General features: G+C 42.2%; 2 protein-coding genes across 2 annotated transcripts; both read right to left on the bottom strand.

Moving 5' to 3' along the window:
• Nucleotides 1-1686: 1686 nt before the first annotated feature.
• On the bottom strand, nt 1687-5485 carry LOC134448634 (calcium homeostasis modulator protein 5-like). Its single transcript, XM_063198304.1, has 2 exons — nt 4557-5485; nt 1687-3101 (listed from the first exon to the last, which is right to left on the bottom strand). Exons 1-2 carry the CDS (start codon nt 5130-5132, stop codon nt 2712-2714), a joined length of 966 nt encoding a protein of 321 aa, XP_063054374.1. The 5' UTR covers nt 5133-5485; the 3' UTR covers nt 1687-2711.
• Nucleotides 5486-9968: 4483 nt separating this feature from the next.
• Nucleotides 9969-13842, bottom strand: LOC134449591 (calcium homeostasis modulator protein 6-like). The gene is made up of 2 exons (XM_063199619.1): nt 13561-13842; nt 9969-11145 (listed from the first exon to the last, which is right to left on the bottom strand). The coding sequence occupies exons 1-2, from the start codon at nt 13711-13713 to the stop codon at nt 10720-10722; spliced, it is 579 nt and encodes a 192-aa protein (XP_063055689.1). The 5' UTR covers nt 13714-13842; the 3' UTR covers nt 9969-10719.
• Nucleotides 13843-14180: the final 338 nt, after the last annotated feature.

The raw sequence follows: 14180 nt of genomic DNA, 5'->3' as shown, positions 1-14180 counted from the left end.
TCTCTCATTTTGTAAGCTATTGCATTACAAGCTGGACCATGGTGGGATCTACTACTCTTAAACCAGTGGAGAGGTTATTTAAAAAAACACTCAAAATCTTAGATAAAAAAAACTCTCTCATACCACCATTGTCACATCTTGGATAAATACAACTTACTCAGTTTTGACAATTTTTGTAAATTTTCTTATAGTTGTCTTTTTTTATAAAACTTTGCATGGCCTGGCACCACCTTGTTTACAGGAATTCATAAAATATCGTCAAACACGAGTAACTCGAGGAATGGTCAATAAAGATGTTGAGTTTCCTTTGAGGAAAACCTCTTTCAGCCAAAATGTGTTATCTACTAAAGGCAGCGCATTATGGAACTCTATTCCACTAGGGCCTACATATAAGGGAACGTCCCTCTTTAGCCTCCTTTAAGATGGAGATTAAAAAGTGGCTTCGAGCCCAACAAACATGTTCACACTGATAGTCTGAACCTCTACACAGCATGCACACACACACACACACACACACACACACACACACACACACACACACACACACACACACACACACACACACACACACACACACACACACACACACACACACACACATAATAGCCCTATCTTGGGACCATTTTCTTTTTTTTCTTCTTATTGACATGCTTTTTGCGTCTGTATTGTGTTTCATTTATTTTGTTACTAACAGTCTGTTTTGGTTTTAGATGTATGTCAGGGATTTTAATTTATAATGATTGTTAACATCTAGCCTGCCTATTTTGGACATCAGATGGAAATTAGCTTTTGGTCTACAATCTGGCACATTTACATATATGTGCATGTACTCTATGTTGTTCACTACTGTGCAATGTCCTGAAGAAAGAAATAAATGGAAATGAAGTTTGTTTGCCCAGAGAAAGCCGTTGGATAGGACAGAAGTGTATCATACTTCCCATATCAAAACTTTAATTCTAAATGTCTGCATTTTTTGAGTTTTTTGTTTCCAACATTGACAATTCTGCAAATCAAAAGAAACACAAAACATAAAGGAACAAAGAAAAAAAATGCTAGTTCTGTAAATTGCAACAAATGCAGATACATATGAGGTGCATCGAGAGGTGTGTGTGTGTGTGTGTGTGTGTGTGTGTGTGTGTGTGTGTGTGTGTGTGTGTGTGTGTGTGTGTGTGTGTGTGTGTGTGTGTGTGTGTGTGTGTGTGTGTGTGTGTGTGTGTGTGTGTTTCCTTCACACAACACCACTGGCAGCACATACTCAAGGCAAGTTTGGACAGCACACTGTTTGAATTAACGCACACTGGTATTTTCACCTTTCTTTCAAAACACTTTATTTCAGTGGCACACCCAACTAGCTAAATATAGGCTAATGCAATAAAGTAGGCAGTTTACTTGTGCAACATCTTTTGTTTCAGTGCATTATTGAAGGGTTTTCTTTTAACAAATAACAAAATTAAGGCCAATGGCAGTAATTGTTTCAACATACAGATAAACAATGTCAGCTACAAATCTGAGACTGCAATGCAGTTGTAAGGCATTTCTGTACACACACACACACACACACACACACACACACACACACACACACACACACACACACACACACACACACACACACACACACACACACACACACACACACACACACACACACACACACACACACACACACAGTGTACTGTATGTAAACAACGTCAAACAATAACACCAAACACAAGTCATTGTTATTCTTAAAGGGAAAAAAATCATGCATATTCAAGTGTATTGATATCAAAGTATATTGTAAGTGAAGTGTATGTTTGGTATTTTACTGTCAGATTAGTATCATTAGTAGCATTAAAATTAGATGTCTTAATGGTAGTGAAAGACGGTTGCTATTGTAGTGGTCTCTTGACCGTTGAGAGAACTGATCTTCCCCAAACAAAACAAAAAACATGCACACAAAAAAACCACAATATGTGAATGGGGACATTTTTGGTGATACAAGAGGCAAAAAAGTAATTGAGACATGTCAGATTTTTAAAATACAAAAAATAAACATGAGCATATTCTGGCTGTCTTTCCAACACCTTACAGTGTATCGTTATTGATGTCTTTGGATGTAAGTATTCTACACAATGACTGTACTGATTCTGCATTTGTGGCCACTTCCGCTATGTATGTGGTTATGGAGTCCTGTGCTATCTGCATAGAGGAAGTAGGGTCCATTGTTCCCTGAGGATCGCAACCACATCATGTGATTTACTGGCATCTCTACTGCCTCTACACACACCGTTTTCTGATTGTCTAGTAATAGAAAAGGAATTTTCCTTAATAAAATACAAAAAAATGACTGTAGTTGTCATGAGTAAACAACTGCAATTGAAATCAAAACTTGAGTTAGTTTTGAAACTGACTGTTTTGCCATTTTACTGTAAACATGCATTCTGGCCGGTTACATCGCACTATTCAGACATGCCGCTATTCAGACATTGATATCTATTGTCTGAATACCGGCACATTTCTCACCGAAATCTGCCATTTCTGTGGTTTGTGCTATGTTGCTCAGTTTTTTCAGTTCAGGGAGAGTGCATGCAGTTACCCTAACCTTAACCCTAACCCTCACCCTGACCCTAACCCTAACCCTATGGCATATCTGGTGGTGTCTGAATAGCGGTGTGTCTGAATATCGCTTGGCCCAAATTCTGGCCTCTCTAAATGGTCTCTCTCTCTAACTATGTCATCTCAATGCCATGTTCCATATCCAGCACGGGCCTCTTTTCCGGGTTGTAGTCTCGATCGTGGCGTTCCACATAGCGCTGTAAGGTACTGTAGTACTGTTCGCTGCGCGTAAACGTGTAGAGTTCCGATATCTCCTCCCAGGCCCGGTGATTGGGGAAGGGGAAGGAGTCGGGTGCTTTGTTCTCGAAGAAGCTCTTCATGTTGCGGGCAGCCAGCTGGTTGGCGTAGTCCACAGCGAAGGTGTCGAACTTCTCGCGCTCCTTCTCCATGTAGCGCTTCCAGAAGGTCAGCTGCAAGTAGCTCACCTTAGAGCGGCAGTTCCTGTAGCACGTGCTGATCAGACCCATCACGGCTGCGGTGATGATGATGGCCCAGCCCAGGATCTGGAAAGTATACACGCCACACAGGTTTAAAGTCATAGGTGTGGCACACATAGGGTAGCCTGGTTCCAGAGCTACACACACGCACCGTCAGTGAAAGCCAGGCTACACATAGGGATGGCTAAAGCACCTGCCCCTTTACCTTACTGGACAAAAAGTGGTGCCCTTTTGAAAGTCCCCCCCCACACTACGTATACTTTGTTCAATATAATATGATATAATATAATATAATATAATATCATATAATATGATATAATATAATATAATATAATATAATATAATATAATATAATATAATATAATATAATATCATATAATATCATATAATATCATATAATATAATATAATATAATATAATATAATGTAATATATATAGCCCAGTAAGGAAGTTCCACATGCCCCCTGTCCCCACCTCGAGCACCTGCCCCCCTAAAATGTCTGTGCACGCCACTGTTTAAATTGCTGCTGGCCTATACGTAATCAGAAGTATACTTTTGTGAGACTGGTTAGACTAGGCCTACATGACATTTGTAGTGTCAGAAGCTGATGAGATACACTGAATAAGCAGAATAGCCTATATAGGCTACTTTCAATCTTTAGTTGCTCAAAACGCAGTTAACATTATGAGCAGTGAAAATGAATATATGAGGTCTGCTTCAAAACATACAAGGGTAAACATGGTATACGGAAGTGTGAAAAATACAAAAAGTTTAAGGAGGACGTAAAAAAACACACACACATGAGGAACTAGGAGCAAGCCTGGTGTGCACTTGTCATACATTACATGCAAAGGCATTACTTTCTCTGATAGACCACAGGAAGTATGTGAGAACAACTGCCTACACACAGTATAATTTAAATTTGAATTCATTGAAAAATCTCTAACCCTAACTCCTGGTCTAATGACAATAACAGTCTATCAAGGATCAGGATTTAAAATTTACCAATCAGAGACACATTCACCAATGAAAAGTGAAATCTTAAGTGATATCCTATGTTTCCCCCTGGGATCAATAAACGATACTCTACTCTACTCTACGTTTCTGAATGCCATCCCTAACCCTAACCTTTACCTTATCCTAATCTTTTATTCAGTAGACCATGACAGGTGAACTCCCTGGTTCTGGATTTAAATCAGCCAACCACCGTTGCGCATAAGTAGCTGCACCAATGACAGTCCATCCCCTCTGGCTTTGTCTTGGCCTGCCACAACCAGGCGGCAAACAACTAGGCAATTGCCTAGGGCCCCGCCTGGTAATGACTGTATGCATGTTGTCGACTAACAGCAATGAATGCTTTGTGAGTCTGCCAACACCTCCCTAAATTCAAAGACTGAAAAGTGCAAAGATACTACTGTAATTCTCAGGTGGATAGGTGGCCCCTGCCCAATCATTTGAAGAAAATGTCCTAAAATGCCTAGGGCCCTTGAAAGATCCCTGGCTTTGTCTACCCCTCTCACCTGTGACTGTGCTCGGAACATGAGGAGCAGCTCCATGTTCTCATTGGTGGGCAGCTTGGACCTGCCGCACGGCACCCTGGCCAGCTCCTCGCGGCACAGCCGCGTCTTGTTCTTGCACAGCAGAGGCACCACCAGGTTGTCGTCCAGCCCGCTCACCGCGCACTCGTAGAACGTCCCGTTGAGCAGCGCCACGCACAGCCACATGATGGGCGCCACGCACGCCCCTCCCAGGATCTTCAGCAGCATGGCGCAGCAGTGCAAGCAGTTGCCCCGCGGGCACAGCTTCGTGGGGTTGAGGCAGCAGCCCGTGTACAGCCTCCAGAGCCTGCTGCTGACGAACAGGCCCACGGTGAAGAGCACCACGGCCGGACCCAGCAGGAAGGTGATGCCGTAGGCGAAGTTCTGGCTGTGGTTGCAGGGGCAGTTGAAGGAGACCATGGAGAAGATCCGCTCGCCGCCGATGGTCAGGATGGCCATGAAGCCGTAGCCGATGGTGGCCTTCTGGTCCGTGAGGAAGCGCAGGACGGTCTTGAAGGAATCCATGGTCACCGCCGGGTCGTTTGGCACTTTCCACATATAGAAAATAGCTGTGGGTGCGTGGAAACCAGAGAAAAGATAGAAAGATAAAAAGAAGGAAAGGGAAGGGAAGGGAAAGGAAGGAAAGGAGATATTGCAAGAAGAGGCGCAAGAAAAGGGAACTTAACAGCCTCCAGAAGCTTGCAGAGAAGAGACTGTACAGGAGCCTCTTGTTATTCCACAAAGAAACTAAAACACAGCGTCTGTCGTGTCAGCTCCTGCCCCTCCCATTGTTTTTACCAGCCGAAGCCTACCAGCTGTTTTTCTCTTCCTCTTTGCAAATCACTCCCTCTTCTCAACTTCTTCCCTCACTCGTCTCTTCCCCTCATCTCATTCTCTATTCCTCTGTGTGTGTTGACTCCCTTTCCAAACCCCTACCTGCATGATTTCATTTTCGTTTTTCTCCCTCCTCTCCCGCTTTCCCCTCTCATCCCCCTCCTCTTCTCCCCTCCCTCTCTCTCTCTCTCTCTCTCTCTCTCTCTCTCTCTCTCTCTCTCTCTCTCTCTCTCTCTCTCTCCCTCCTCCCCCTCTGATAGGGAGTGCCCTTTACAAAGTCCATCAGACTGAGGAGACATTAACAGCACTCAAGGACTTCTGTCTGCAAGACAGCACTTGCCCACTCATTCTCACACACTCGCCAACACGCCTAGACATAAACAAACCCCCTCCCCCCTAGCCCCCAACATACACACACAAACTGTACACGTAAACAAACAAACGCCGTACAGACACCAGTGAGGGCATGACTAGGTGGGGGAGGGGAGATGCAAAAGCCTGCTGATCTGGTTTTGACAGTGCATGCCAACGGTAATTGTAAGCACTAAGACATGAGTTATTTTTTTGACCAGGCGCCACTTCCAGTCATCCGTCCATGTTTTGTGTTTTAACACCGGTGTCACATGTGGGTTGTGTGACATGATCACTAGTCGTCAGGCAGCCACATGTGAGTCTTGTTGGAGATTGTATTTGTGCTTCCATGTGTGAATAGTGTGATTTAGCAGCAATCTTTTTCATTTTCTTGATAAATGGTGTTCTAAGACAAGTTACTAGAAATCTGTGAGTGCCTCACTGTTGTTTGTACACACACACATGCGCGCGCACGCAGGCACACACGAGCGCGCGCGCGCGCACACACACACACACACACACACACACACACACACACACACACACACACACACACACACACACACACACACACACACACACACACACACACACACACACACACCTGTTTGTCGTGTTTCACTTTTTTTAAACACAATTTTCATATCCCTTTCCTCTTCTGAACACATACTCAGATGAAGCAATGGAACATCAGTGTCATTTCTTAAATTAATCGATTAACCTTCATTGCACATAATAGTGAAACCGTAATACCAGACTTCTGTGACGAATCATGCTCAGATTAAAACTCAAATGAGGTCAGGTAGGTTCATGATACATGGTCTATATCATTAAAGGACAAGTGCACTATTTTCAACATCAATCTTAGTGCAGAGCCTAAGTTATACCTTACTGTCACCGAAATTATAATAACTATGTCTTATTACTTAATGTCATAGCAATGTTGTTATGATGTAGCCTAGTTGAGTATTTTCAGCAAATAGGCCCGCCGGAAACCCCATATGGACTAAGAGGCTACGCCCCTTTTCTGAGTTGTCTGAAATGTTAGGCCTATTTGATGTTTGCTGCTGTCTCTGTTATTTGGCTAATTTAGTTTTTTTCTCAACCGGCTTTCGAATGGCCATCTGTGATGTCCATATCTGTTTTAAAACCACCTTAAACATTCGCTTTCAAGAATGCGCAACTCACCAAGTGTTAAGTACGAATTTAGTTAGCGAAACATGGCTTCTGTCATGTTTTATGTAGAATTTCGTAAATATTTTTGTCTTTCACTCACAAAATGTCAAAAAACATGATTACTTCACTTTCAAATTTTTGAGATGCATTCTGAAAACAAATGTTTACGGTGATTTTAATGAACATGAAAATATATGGCCATTCTATGAGACAAAATCCAAAATAGCCAAAAAAAGGTGAAGGGGACTGTGAAACATTGCAGAGAACTCAGAAAATTTCAAAATAGAGCACTTGTCCTTGTCCTTTAACTGTTCACCTCTTTAAAATATAATTGTGTGTGTGTGTGTGTGTGTGTGTGTGTGTGTGTGTGTGTGTGTGTGTGTGTGTGTGTGTGTGTGTGTGTGTGTGTGTGTGTGTGTGTGTGTGTGTGTGTGTGGCGCACCCGTGTGTCTGCATGTGTTGCATACACGAGTGTGCTGTGGTGGGGGGTGCATCAAAGCAAAAAGACCATGACAACTTCAACATTTCGCAACAATGTGGTGACAACAGTAGCAAACACAAATTCTTTCAGATCTGTTTTATTTGCCACATCTTGAGCAACCCGGTGCATAAATGTCAAAACCCCCAACAAGAGGAAGTGGATGAAAGTCGATTTAATGTTTGTGGAAAGCACCTCTGAGCTAAGCACTGTCTTTTGACACTGATGTCAGATTGGATCTAATGATGACTTGACGTCTATTCCGCCTGCCTTAAATGCATCTGATGTATGGTGAAATGGGCAGTGTACTGTTACAAGCTACATGCAGATCCTCAAATCCTCGTCCAAACTCCTACACACCTCAAAGCTGCCCCACAAAGGAGACATGCAGTAACTGCACATAGCAGCAAACTGAGTAAAATGAGTACCATCATTGTTGTCCAGCTTAAGTACAAACCTGTGGTAAACTGTGAATAAAATCAAAATGCTATCATTTTCAAAGCATTCAAACCATTCATTAGATGGAGAATAGTGAAAAGACAACATATTAAGTGTTAAAACCGAGAAAAAATATTGTTTTGAGGGACATATGTGCTCATTTCTAATTTGAGAACTGCAACACGTCTCAAATAAGTTGGGACAGGGATCAGTGAGATGTATTAAACATCCAAATAAGATAAAACAACAAAGAAGAACATGTCCAAAATGAATTGTACTGATGGGCAATATGAGTGTCCAAGACCATCACAGAGAGGCCGAGTCACTCCAAATTAAAGATGCAGAGGGAATAATTACCATAATTATTACATACATTTTTGAATTTCCTTTGATTTACCATGATTTAGTGTATATAAGACATATTTTGTCATTAAAATCATTGTATAGGTTCATGACATCATGAAATATATATCCGCTGTAGTCTCACTCTAGCACTCTAAGAATTACAGCTATTGAAAATTGACCATATTAAGAATGTTTCATGTGTGCAAATGATAGAGGGGTTTAACATTCTCCTATGCACCTGAGCTCACTTGAAATAGACCCAGAAGACATGGCAAACTGTCCTTTGCTTACAGAAGTCAGCAGAAGTTGCAGAAGTCAATTTTTTTTTTTAAAAAAATAGTAGAGTCTTGCACATCCTGTGCTACAGTGAAAATGGACCATCCAATTTGTGTTAGTGCTAACTTCAAAAGTCAGCCTCCATGATGGCATGGGGGTGCAGTAGTGCATTGGTTAAGTTGTTCTCACTCATCTGTAGAGTTAAATATAGTGGTGAATGATATAAATGGGTTTTAAACAGCATGAAAAGTCACTCATGCATTGTATTTTGAAGGGATATCTTCAATTACTGCCACATAGTAAGGACAAATTGCATTCTCTACTATGTTTTAATAGTTGAACTCCATCACAAGGACCAGCAGGTGTTAAAATGTCAGGCTTTTGGTCAAGACCTGTCACACTGTAAGCACTACAGAGAGGAAAACATTGAAAAACATGACAAGGAATACACCCTCCATTTAAGATGGTGAAATCATGTCCACGATAGGAATTAACACTGTTTTTTATATAAAATCATCTCATCGGTTAATGTATTTAACTGTCAAGTGCTGTCTTTTTTTTGTTTTTAGTCTTCCTTTGCATTTGCTGCCTGTTATTGTCCCCGTCCCAACTCTTTTGAGACGTGTTGTTTTTACATATTCATGGATATTCCCCAAAATAATAATTTTGGTCAGTATTGGTGGCTAATATGTTTTCTTTGTGCCGTTCTCCATCTAATGTAAGAATCAGACGTTTTGAAAATGAGAGTATTTTGTTATTATTCACAATTTACCTTTTGTCCCAACTTCTATGGAGTTGGGGTTTGTATGTAGTTTTATAGGTTTTCTAACTCTAGATTACCACATTCTTTGCAGATTAATTATTTTTTATATATATATTTTGATATACATATTACATTATTTAATAACTCACAATAAGGGACATAGGTCCTTCTCTGCCTATGCACCATCACCTGATTATGTGAGCTACATTTAGCGTGATTCACTGGTAATCAGTTACCGTATGCTTCTCATGGCACCCATTTACCCACTTCACCACACAGGATGTTACACATGACACTGCACATACTGTGTGGAGACAGCCACAGATGGCACGAATCACTCAAAACGGCGTTAAACACAGGGCCTACTGTCTCTTTATGTAGGCTATGCAGTTAATGCACTCATTTATTGTTTGGAGCCATTATCATTCATGTTGCATTGGCAGTATTAACTAGATTGCAGTGAACAATTTTACTGGTATGTGGTGCATTATGTGCTTGCTTTTGTTGACACCTTATCCGGATGTGCTCGTTGTACCCAATGGCAGGAAATAGAGCAGGATATGACATGTCAGCTAGGTGTTGGTTGGACTAATATAGGCCTTGTAATGGTGTAAATCTAGTCCTTGACTGAGGACTGGCCGAAGTGCCCTTTGTAAACGTTATGCCTCATTAACAGAATTGCTGTGTTTCTGTGCTGTGCAGATTAGAATATAAAAATAAAATAACATGTATATTGAAAAGAATAATTTATTGTAATCTGTGAGCAACAATCATCATACAGTATGTCTACTAAAAAGTATGTGTACGAGAGCACATGCACATGACGCGCGCACACACACGCGCACACGCACACACACACATACACGCACACACACACACACACACACAGACACACAAACTTGTGCAATGGGCATCCATATCAGCTGTGGGGTACCTTACTTTAAGACACCTCATTATTTAATGCCCTTTATATACAGTACGCTGTGGGAGCCCTTTGGTTCAAATTAGTAGACAATATCCTCCACACCATCCATTACATTTTTATTGCACTCCTTAATGACCCAAAGGTTGTGAGCAATGAAAATGCAAGAGTAATGGGGGAGAGACAGCTGTCTACTTCTTTAAAAAATATTAAAAATAAAATAATTAAAAAACATAGGCCCTGATATACAGTTTACAGCCACATGCATTCACATGTACAGTCACTACCTTCCGCACATGATACAATTGATATGTTTGACATATCTCACTGTAAAAAATGATATCAGTGATAAGTCACTGGTCCTGAGTTGCATTGTTTTGTTCTTTACAGTACACTATCTATGTCGCTAACCTTTAAGGTGTACCATGACCTAAAGGCTTACATACTATATTGGTACTACCATCACAAATATTCAGACAATGAAAGTTTGATCGAATTTTGAAATCCATACTTTGCTGAAGAGCGCATTCTTTTTATAGAATGTTAAAAAGTCTAAAAAGTTTCACAGCATGCCTTCATCCACAAAGGCTAAGGCTGCAGGATTGGAGAGGTCTGCGTCACCTGACCTGGTTGAGTATGTCCTTACTGGCTCCTTGGGGTTCTCGCAGGTCTCCACGTACTTGTGCACTGTGCTATAGTACTTATCCATGGTCTCAAACCTGTAGAACTTGGAGATCTTTTCCCAGGCCTGCCTCGGTGGGATGGACTGAGGCTCTGGCGTGGTCATCTCGAAGAAGCTCTTCATGTTCCTCTCTGCGAGCTTCTTGGCGTACAACGATGAGTATTGGTCGAACAAGCAGTTTTCCTCCTTGGCGTAATCCCTCCAGAACTTGAGCTGCATGTAGCTGACGGGAGACCTGCACCTGGCCAGACAGGTGAACAGCAGAGAGGAAAACATGATGGAGGCGATCAGGAGCCAACCCAGGACCTGGCAGTGCAGGGCAGAGCAGAGGACAGAAGAGTACAGGGTTAACATTCAGCCATTTCATCATCATACGTTGCTGGCCAAAAAGCCATCTGAGGGCTGGTGGTTAAAGGTGCACCATGTAATATTCTTAGTAGTTTATTTCCAGAATTCATGCTGCCAATTCACTAAAGTTACCTTTTTTAGGAATACTTACCACCACCACCAAACTCAAGTATTCATTGCACTTTTCACACATGAAAAGATGAATCTTCTCCATGTCTGCTATATCAAATGTTCAGAAATAGACAGCTGCAAAACTGTTGATCATAATAGTAAATATTACTTTATTACTTAGTAAATATCCATGAAAAGATCAAATTTGGCAAAAGGCAGCACAGTTGCAGTGAGAAGCAGTTGCAGTACCTACCCTGCCCACCATACTACAAAGTGCACCTTTAGGAAGTTGTTCCTGAGGGTCAGGGTGTGATGGTGTGACCATCACTGGGGTTGTGTCTGTGGGAGCACTCTTTCTACAATGACCTTGGAGGCTTGGGTTCAAAGCCAGGTAGGGCAGGGCAACTTTTCCTATAAATGGTGTCAGAAGTGGTATGGACTGCCAAGAGGTCGTCATACACGCGCCCACTGTGTCTACCGTAATTCCGAACCGTGAGACAGCATACCAGGGACCACCCCAGGATTGGTGACCCTGGTGTAGACCCCAGTCATGAAGCATAGTTTGCATGGAGAAATATGGATGAGAGCATCTGGATTAGAGATGCATGGTGGGAGTTGCGTGAGGAACTCCCTGTGCCCACGCCTGTCACAACCAGCCAAGCAAACTAGGCAATTGCCTAGGGCCCCCGCCTGGGCCCTGGTAATGATTGGTTATGTACTTGTAATCAAATGACATGACAACTTTGTGAGTGGACCAAAATCTACATAAATTCCAAGAGCAAAAAAGTACAACCAAAAATGCAGTGATACTGCTCAAAATCCCTAGAGGGACTCCCTCCTCAATAGTTTGAAGAGAATAAGTGCCCTCAAGTACATAAGGCCTCCAAATACAGAGAAACAGGCCTGTGTGTGCAGCACACGTCCTGAATGGGGAGGACAGTGCGATGGTGTGACCATCACTAGGTGTTGGTGCGCTCTGTCATGTTAACAAGCCTCGTTCTTAAGTGGAGTGGTCAGCACACGTTTCGTGCCTTCTTCCTTTTCTATTCTTCTTCTTCCTCTTCTATAGGCTGGTTGCAGAATCGGTTCCCCTACTGGTAGAGAGTGGGTGGGGAGTGGGGACAGTGAATAATCATATAATAATGGATCCTTCCATTAACTGCAGATATGGCTGAAGATCCCTGTTTGTCCAAGGTGACCTCTCCCTGTACACTTCATTTTCATGTACAGTCCCTATAAGCTTGTTGTAACAAAAATGGAAATGACCATGTCTTACTGCTCTCTGACTTCACACTCTTAGTAATGCCATAGCAAAGTTGTTGGGTTTTTTGCCTTTGAATAGATCGTAGAGATGGGGTAGTGTTGGGAAATAATACATGTTGAGCTCAAACCCGGGTCCCCATGGGCATGCACAGGGACTTGGACATGCAATGCCAGGGGACATAGCGGAGGACCGCAACTTGGACCATGAATCTCAATGGAGGAATTAGAATGTGCACATTTATTTATGTCTCTGTCTGGTGGTATGCATCCTGTAGCTTGGTGTTTTCTAACTGTTCAAACAGTTTTCAATATCCCCATGATAGTGTAGGAGGTTTTCACAGAGTGATGCAACCAGCAATGACTTGGCTTGCTGATGATGACATTACATTCCATTGCAATTCCATCTGAAAGATTTTGTCTTATTTTTCGTTTCCTCTGTATTTCCGGTCTTGTGTCATTTCATCAGAATGCAGACACATGGAGACATTCATCAGAATGCAGACTTTTAGGCCTATCATATTACATTTTACACCTTCTTCTGAGAAGTACGATGGTGATTATTCTTCCCATGCACTTCCTAAACCAGCTACTAATTCGATGGACTGATATTCCAACATTTGAATGATAACAGATCCCAACCACTATATTTGCAATATGGCTGATAATAAATAAAAAAGCAAAACACTAGGGCTGATTATGACAGTGATTATGCGTAGTAATGATCATATGGTATTTTAAGTTCTTAATATGAAGTGTTTGTGAATCTGCAATCATAAACACAGTCATACCAGCCAACTGGACACATGGAGTTAGACTACTGTTTGCATCACATTTGTCATGCTCTGAATGGAACAAAAGTTCCTGTTTACAAGTACCTTTTCATGTTTCACACTCTCATTGATGTATAGGATAATAGCCAGGACAGCCATGTAGGCTAGGCGTGATTTGACATATGACATGACATTAATGTTTCTCCAATAACCACCAGCATTGACTTACCTGAGACTGTGCGCGTATAGTTTTAAGAATAGCCTCCCTTTCTGCAATCGACGTTTTATCGCATGGCAACTTGTGAAGCTCGAGCCGGCAGCTGTGCGACTTTTCTGACACCTGACACAGGTGTCTCGCAGTCACGTTGAATCCAGTAACCATACATTCAAAAATATAGCTGCAAGCAGCAATGCGGGGCCAAGCAGTAAACTTGCCAGAGCCGCCACGGCAACAGAAGGAACTGCAGCGCCCCCTTTGGTCCAAATCTCGCCAATGTTGGTGTGCATTCCTTGGACGAGAGTGTGATCACGTAAACCAAGTTTAGTTTGAATCCGTTGAAGAGCTGCCGAGATATGAGCTCACTTCCTGTTACCTACCTGTTGGTGGCGCTAGAGAGCTTGGGGTCTGGATTTTTTTTGTGGGAGGTCATGGGATGGACTAGAATGTGTGCAAAAAATCCTAACAGAAATTGACTAACGGTTGCTGAGATATGACCTCACTTCCTGTTTTGCCACCTTTATGACAATTTTGATTGGCTGTCACCGGCAAACGACAAGAGGTGTTCAAAATTCTTTCCTCTCCCCCCTCCCTCTCCCTCCCTCCCTCCCTTCTTCCCTCTCTCTCCCTCT

This window comes from Engraulis encrasicolus, chromosome 5 (assembly GCF_034702125.1).
Source record: "Engraulis encrasicolus isolate BLACKSEA-1 chromosome 5, IST_EnEncr_1.0, whole genome shotgun sequence".
NCBI classification, from domain to species: Eukaryota; Metazoa; Chordata; class Actinopteri; order Clupeiformes; family Engraulidae; genus Engraulis; species Engraulis encrasicolus.
The sequence above is the reverse complement of the archived record's forward strand: the minus strand, read 5'-3'. Positions and strand labels throughout refer to the sequence as shown.